This window comes from Lupinus angustifolius, chromosome LG01 (assembly GCF_001865875.1).
Source record: "Lupinus angustifolius cultivar Tanjil chromosome LG01, LupAngTanjil_v1.0, whole genome shotgun sequence".
NCBI lineage: Eukaryota > Viridiplantae > Streptophyta > Magnoliopsida > Fabales > Fabaceae > Lupinus > Lupinus angustifolius.
The window spans coordinates 24,396,690-24,404,768 of NC_032009.1; the positions used below are offsets into that span (position 1 = coordinate 24,396,690).

At 32.8% G+C, this 8,079-nt stretch overlaps 2 protein-coding genes across 2 annotated transcripts; one reads left to right on the top strand and one right to left on the bottom strand.

The window, feature by feature from the left end:
* LOC109363473 (uncharacterized mitochondrial protein AtMg00810-like) lies at positions 1,557 to 1,949 on the top strand. The gene has a single exon (XM_019609773.1). It carries the CDS (start codon positions 1,557 to 1,559, stop codon positions 1,947 to 1,949), a length of 393 nt encoding a protein of 130 aa, XP_019465318.1.
* LOC109357765 (proline transporter 2-like) lies at positions 2,707 to 7,218 on the bottom strand. Its single transcript, XM_019601810.1, has 8 exons — positions 7,014 to 7,218; positions 6,330 to 6,554; positions 6,079 to 6,173; positions 4,922 to 5,108; positions 4,280 to 4,404; positions 3,814 to 4,029; positions 3,228 to 3,458; positions 2,707 to 2,971 (listed from the first exon to the last, which is right to left on the bottom strand). The coding sequence occupies exons 1-8, from the start codon at positions 7,132 to 7,134 to the stop codon at positions 2,822 to 2,824; spliced, it is 1,350 nt and encodes a 449-aa protein (XP_019457355.1). The 5' UTR covers positions 7,135 to 7,218; the 3' UTR covers positions 2,707 to 2,821.

The following is an 8,079-nucleotide window of genomic DNA, read 5'->3' on the forward strand; positions in this document are numbered from 1 at the left end:
TGCAACCTAGTAATAAGCTATCTGGTGAGAGTCCTTATAAGGTCTTGTATGAAAATTTTCCTAACATATCTCACCTAAAGGCTTTTGGATGTCAGTGCTATGCCACTACCAATTCTTCCCTTAGGAGAAAACTAGATCATAGGGCTAAGAATGGTGTATTCCTTGGAATGAAAAAGGGTGTCAAAGGATATGTCATATTTGACACCAATACTCATGAGATCTTTATATCCAGAAACATAACTTTTTATGAGCATATCTTTCCCTTTAATGAGATCAACGACACTGAAAGAGAGCCTAATTTCACCTTGCATGTTGAGAACTCCACAAACTGGGACTGCTATGACACCAACAACCAACCTAACTTACCAATATGCAATGAGATCCCCTCTTCATCTGATATTAGATTAGGATTAGGAAGTCAAAATATACATGATCCTGCACCTAATTTCTCTCCTGAAACTGCCACTGACATACAAACTGAGGATAATAATGCTAATCATACTCCTAGAAGGTCTCTTAGGACCAAACATAAACCTCAATATTTACAGGACTATCACTATGCATTAACCACATTTGTTTCTCATCTAGTCTCACCAAGATCTTCAAATGTAAGGTATCCTATATCTAATAGTCTATCATATAATCAATTGTCAAAACTCACAAACATTTTTCTCTTAGCATATCCTCTAATATTGAACTAGATAGCTACGTTGAGGCAATCAAGCATGTTTGTTGGCAAAGAGCTATCCAAGATGAGCTAGATACTCTTAAAGCCAACAACACTTGGATTTTAACTAATCTCCCTAACACTAAGAAGGCCATAGGATGTAAGTGAATTTTCAAACTTAAATACAAAACTGATGGGTCTATAGAAAGGCAAAAGGCAAGGCTTGTTGCCAAAGGCTTTTCCCAAACAGAAGGCCTTGACTACATGGAGACCTTTAGCCCCGTTATCAAGATGACCACTATTAGGGTCATTTTAGCTCTAGTTGCTGCTAAGAATTGACATCTTCACCAATTAGATATAAATACTGCATTCTTACATGGTGACTTGAAAGAAAATGTCTACATGAAAATCCCCATAGTCTTAATGTTAATCACCCTGGAATGGTTTGTAAGATCCAAAAATCCCTATATGGACTCAAGGAATCTAGCATACAGTGGCATGAAAAATTAACCAGTACATTGCTCCAAATAGGTTATATCAAATCCTCTGCAAATTATTCTCTATTTACTAAATCAACTTCTTCTACTTTTACTGCTATATTAGTGTATGTAGATGACCTCATTCTAACAGGAAATAGCATGACTGAAATTAACAATGTCAAGGAAACCCTCAACTCAAAGTTCAGCATAAAGGATTTAGGACAGTTAAAATACTTCCTAGGCATCGAGATAGCAAGATCTGCAACATATATATTATTCTACCAAAGGAAGTATGCTCTTGATCTCTTAGAGGAAATAGGGATGCTTGCATCAAAACCTAGTTCTACTCCAATGGAATAGGCATTGAATCAGGTACACCTCTCACCAATCATAGCATTTATAGGAGACTCATGGATAAGCTCCTATATTTAACTCATACTAGGCCTGATATTAGTTTTTCTGTTAGCTATCTCAGTCAATTTTTATCCAAACCCAATGATAAACACTTTGAGGGAGCCAAAAGGATTTTACGATATATCAAAGGTTCCATCAGTGTTGGTATTTTTATGCCTACAGTTTCTGATTTCAAACTAAAAGGATATACAGATTCAGACTGGGCAGGATGTCTTGACTCTAGAAAGTCTGTTTTTGCTTACTGTTTTTACTTAGACAATTCTCTCATTTCATGGAAAAGCAAGAAACAACAAGTTGTTGCAAGATCCTCAGCAGAAGTAGAGTATAGGGAAATGGCATTAGGTGCTTGTGAGGCTCAATGGTTAATCTACTTGATGCACAATTTGTAGATTGATCATCCTCAACCAATAACTCTCTACTGCGATAATCAATCGACCATCCACATAGCTTTGAATCCTGTATTCCACGAGAGAACGAAACACATAGAAGTTGATTGCCACACAGTTAGGGAGAAGATTCAGAATGGCTTCCTGCATCTCCTTTCTATTCCTACTGGCTCTCAAAATGCAAACATCTTAACCAAAGCTCTATCTCCCTATTTGTTCCATAATTTGCTCTCCAAGCTTGTAATGCTTAATATCCACATCCCAGCTTGTGGGGGTCTGTTAAAACTAGAAAAAGAAGTCATTCATCCAATTAATCACACTCAAGGAGATGAAGATCAAAGAAGCTGAAATTCTTCTCTTATGTTTGGGCCTAATTTTTGTTTTTCTGTTAGAGGCCCACTTTGCTTTCTTTCTATTATTGACTTGTTAGTTGGGTTTAGTTGTTATTTTGTTTTCCCCAACTAACTTAAGTTGCTATAAATAGCCATTGTATAACACTCCTTTTAATCAATGAAAACAAAAACATATTATTCATATCTTCTTCATCTTCAAGTATTCTCCTTGAAATTTTGCACTTTATAGAAATGGGATACCATGTTTAACACCTAACTACACTTAAACATTATATGTGTGACCCAAAACTTCTTACACACTATTCACGTACCGTCATGGTAAAGTTTTTAATAAAACTAGTAAATATATTTCATCATTCATATAGTAAACTAAAAATAGTCAAGACACAAATAGAAAATGTTATGGTGATAGTATATGAATTCTATATCCATTATTTTCTCTTTTTATTTCGAGGTACAATAGTATTACATTGTTTTTAATATACATCCTAAAAGCATTTGGTCGAAGAGTGCAGCTACCAATCATGCATCTGCAAAGATGTGATACTTCTTGATGTTGTCAACGATCAACCGAAATGCTGAAATTGTGGTTGCAATTGTAAGCAGAGAAGAAAATATGATGGTGAACCAGTGCCATGCCTTCTTCTCTAGTCTAGCTGTTTTTCCCTTAACCTAAAGTGAAGCAAAGGCAACAAAAAACAAACCATATAATGTAACTATACTATAATATGTGAAAGTAATATTTATATGCAACTGGTGCATCATGCATCCTTCATTTCGATTATTTTATTAAAAAATTAATATTGATTAAAAATAAATGGTAAATAATGCAGTGATAGTGTATAAAACTTTAGTATATACTTCTTATCTTTTTCTGATATGTTAATTATAGATTTGTTTTGTATTGAGAAATTATTGCCACAATAACCTTGATGAAGACCATGCTTGGGAACATGAAGGTTAGAGGAACGAGTGAAAATGAACCCAACAAGTTTACAAAGTCACCCATAAAGGGAAATGCTGCAGTGACTAATGTGTTCCCTGAAAAGAAGACTGCACGTAAGAGAAATAAGCGTTTCAAGTTCTCCCCTGAATGCATGCCCTTATTAATGTCAAGGAATTTAGTGTCCAACGCCTCATGAATTGGTGCTACAAACATCTGCAATTTTAAAAGGACAAAAAAGGCATCCTTGAATTTGTTAGAGATATAATATCCTCAAATTTGTTAGACATATAACGCACTTTTTTGTCATACTCAAATTCAAATTTTCGTATAAAAAACTGCATATTTTTTCTAATAAAAATATTATTAAATTTAAGACTTATGCCACAAAAAGTCACTATATTGCACTAGACTATTACATAATTCAAAAGATTAGTTACTTACTCATAAAATAAAAATATTCTATATAAAAAGTGTGTAAATTAACATGAATGATAGATATATAGTATCAATACATCAAATTCATATACTGTCAACATATATATTTTTCTAATAAAAAAGTCACACTTACATGTTGGGATGTTACGGACTGTAGAAAGACAACGGCGTTAATGAGAACGTTGATCCATCTGGGCCCACTTAAGTTTTCAGGAAGGTATGCAGATACCATAGACCCATAAGCCCAATATCCCATTATGGTAACGCCATAGTAAAACAAGAGTCCAAGTGTGTATTGTGAATACAGGGCCTTCCTCATGTTTTTCACAGGGGGCTTGCATAGAGTGGACTGCATTCATATACAAAATACAAGAATCAATTAAAATCAAAGCATTTATCATAAGAAAATATAGGAGTTTTTTCTATTGTCCGTGTATCTTTTATTACTAATATATTAATCATGATTGACTTATAAGTAAAAATCATATAGGTGAAGCATGTACAGACTGAAATGTAAAAAACTTTACTCACACCCATTAAATTTTGAAAGTTATGGAATGGTTAATTTTAATTTGTCTAGCATGAAGATAGTAACATACTTGTATCTCAGGTAGTAGGCCACTAGTGTTGCTAACTATGACTGCAGAGATGGCACCAAAAGCATTGAAAACCTTGCTCACTTGGCTTCCACTTATATCAAAATCCTTATTCAGATTTGATTTTCCTTCCGACCACAAGTAAAACAGTGAGTATAATTTAATCATACAGACTATGATGATTACGTTAATCAATAAGAATCTGAAAAGAGAAAAAATACAAGTATTGGCACTGTAAGAATTTTATATACTGTCAATCTGTCATTCATTTTCAATCGGCATCAACTCTTCAAAAATATAATACAAATGAATAATAGATGATACACTAATGATATATAAATTTTTAAACTAATAATGCATAAATATTATATTAAAAAATATACTTTCACGAACATTGACTTGGTTAACAATAATTACATCAATAATTAATATAATCAATCATATTGGTTATCAATCACATAGCAGACGTCCTTTTACCGTGTGACGTATGGTGAAGGTATTGACGGATTTTATATATTCATTGACTATTTAGTTTTTTAAAATAATTTGAATATCCTATAACACCCAACTTAGGTTATATTAGGTTCATGCAAGAATTAATTCCTCTATATTTGAAAACCATAAACAATGTACTTACTTACTTACCATCTTTGACCAAAACAATCAACACCATTATTATGTATGAGATAGTGAGCAACGCAGAAGCTCCCAGCCAATTTCTCATAGCAGATATTGTTGGGATGGAGAAGGAGAATAAGAAGTAAACAGCTCCTGTTATGACTATGTAATATTGCAGCCTTAAGGGAGTATCGTGAAATTCTGAGTTAATTTCCTGCATATGCAACAACTTCAATTCTGAAAGTAACTCAAATACATGTACTTTTTTCTAGTGTTTGTGTGATTGATATATAACTTTTCATTTTGACTACACTCATGTATGGTTAAAAATATATATTCTTATTTCTATATATAGCAAAGTGTTCTTACTAAAGTGGATATTGCATGTAATACCGAATTGTAAGGTTGAAAAAATTGAATAAATACTAACTAGAAGATAACATAGTAAAAGGAGATGACTAATCGAAGTTTTGAATTTTCAACAGCAAAATCGTGACTAAATGGGCCACTAAGGATGAAATACTCTAATGCCATGTAGAAGTTTATGATGTAAAGATTGATCAAACTCAAATATGAGTAGGGATGACAAAAAAATCCGACCCGTTGGTACCCATGAAAATACCCGCAACGAGTACCCGCAATACTAGATTATGGGTGAGAGCGAGTTTTGTGATACCCGCCATGCGGATACTCGCAGATTTATATATTTAGTTAAACTTTTATATATATATATATATCTTATTATTTTAAGATTATACATCATATGCTTTATTATTAGTTCATAATAAATTATGCATATTTGACTATGATCATAAATTTATCATATAAATATCATATTATTCATGTAACAATTATTTTTACATAATGATTATTACAAATTATATAAATATATAATTAAAATTAAAAACTTATTATGTACCCGCAAATACCCACTACTCATACGGATACCCGCAAATATTGTGGATTTGGGTACGGGAAAGCACTACCTGCACCATTTTGCCCCCTTGCCATCCCTAAATATGACTTAGTCCAAATAATTTATTATTTATGCAAAAGTTGTCATAAACAATAAAATAATGTTCAATCAGACCAAATAATAACTAATAAGATAAAGAAACCTAAATAAATTTTAGATACGGTAAACTCAAATATATAAAGCTTTTTGATGAGTTTCTTGGTCTTACCTTAAGTGCCTTGCCTCCCATTAGGATGAAACCCATATTTCCGAGAAGAAGGGTCAAAAACTGCAAAGTCCATGTGATGCGATACATATTCTTGCCTTTCAGAAATTAAGGATTAGTTCAATTAAAAATATCCCTCAGTTAGAATCTAATTGAAGCTTAGAAAAGAAATTCTAAAAGTATCTTGCAGTAAAGTCAAACATCATATATATACATATATATATCATGTACACAATAAAAATATAAAAACTTACCGTAAGCAAATCCCATAAGATCTCTGTATCTGATGAATCTCTGGTCACCAATGACATGAAATGCTGCTAAGAGCCAATTGACATAGGCGGTGTAGAGTCCCACAATAATAAGACACATGATACCCCATTTCCAACCTAGTGGTACCATAATCAGATTAGAAAAACTTAGTACCCACCCACAATTGAAGCTTGTGACCAGTAACAACCCCACTTGTTGCCATGAATCTGCAAATTTGTCGCCAATTTCATCACAAAAAAGAGAATATCAATTCCCGTACGTGGAAAGAGATCTGATGATTGAAGACTTTGATGACCAGGGAGTTCTTAAGGTTTTGTTATCGGTGAGCATAAGAAGAATGGAAAGTCATAAATGAAATATGATATTTTAAACAAAATCTTAAGGTCATTAGAGGTATTTTCAACTTATAAACTCTTTTAGTTATCTCTTCATATTCAATGTGAAACTTTATACCTACTGAACCAACTTCACTTTAAGTAAACCTTCCAGCTGAGTAGCAAGTAGTCACAACCCCCACCCAACAAAATAGTAATAATAGAAGGGTGTTTATTAAATACTAACATATGAGTGTTTGAATCATGTACAAGACTGACTATTCAACTGTTTATTAGAACTAAAAAAATTGAAAGAAAAAAGGACTGATGAGAGTGTAGATGTAGTATTACCATGGTCAATAGTATGAGCAGAAGGGAGGTCAACATGATCACTTTGGGCACCTTTCTGTTGATTCTGTTCAAAGATAAGAGTGGAAGATTTGTTATTAGTTGCTCTGCCTTCTACATCCATTGTGGAATTCTTAGTGGTCTCTAGAAAAGAGCAACTTTATGGTCTTCAAATATCTCAGTGTGTTGGAAATTATATAGGGAACTTGGACTAATAATTTGGTATTTGACTGGTTCACTACAAGACAATACCCCGAGATAGATTATCAAGTATTCAAGTCAGTCAAGTCTTGAATCAGGCACCAATAGAAATGGCGGTTTGATTGAAAATTTTGCACATGAAATTGACATGCATTTTAAAACAAGAACTTTACAATTTTAATTATCTTTGATTGACTATCTGTCTTTCATTAATCAATTTCTCTTTCCGGAAATTATTGGAGCAAACAAAGTATTAAAATGGTTTTATAAATATAATCAACCAGAAAAATGTTGGAAGAAAAGAAAGAAAGAATTTAATCAATTAAGATATGTGTAATCAATTATCGAGTGAAATGTGAGAAGAGAGAAAATTGAAAAAAATACTCCGCGACTTTTTTATTTCAGCTACAGTGTCTTTTATAACAGAAATAACAGACTATTTAATCAATTATACAATCTATTAATCGATTAACAAAATTAGCTAAATGAATAACATTATTCTCAACATTCTCCCTTAATTCATACTAGTTAAGCTTATCACACCAAGTTCTCTTCTCTGCCTTTGAAAATCATCTCTTTTCAGTGGTTTGGTGAGTATGTCAGCTTGTTGTTATTTAGTTTTGCAAAATTCTAGCTTTAAGCAGTTCTTCTCCACTTGATCCCTTAAGAAATGATACTTAATTTCTATATGCCTGCTTCTGTCATGAGACACTAGATTCTTTGCTAATTGATGGCTGATTTGTTGTCCACAAGCAACAAGATTGGTTTATCCATTGACATTCCTAACTTTATGAGCAATGATTGCAGTCATAATGCTTGTTGTCCTCCCAAACAGGCTGCAATGTATTATGTTTCACATGATGATAGA

What these genes read in the sequence shown, in the direction of transcription:
- LOC109363473 (XM_019609773.1), top strand. Translation starts at nt 1,557, where the DNA reads ATGGATAAGCTCCTATATTTAACTCATACTAGGCCTGATATTAGTTTT.
- LOC109357765 (XM_019601810.1), bottom strand. Translation starts at nt 7,134, where the DNA reads ATGGATGTAGAAGGCAGAGCAACTAATAACAAATCTTCCACTCTTATC. An exon ending in TGGGAGGCAAGGCACTTAAG is followed by an intron (nt 5,109 to 6,078) that starts GTAAGACCAAGA and finishes TTGCATATGCAG; the next exon opens with GAAATTAACTCAGAATTTCA. An exon ending in CAAGCATGGTCTTCATCAAG is followed by an intron (nt 2,972 to 3,227) that starts GTTATTGTGGCA and finishes GCTTCACTTTAG; the next exon opens with GTTAAGGGAAAAACAGCTAG.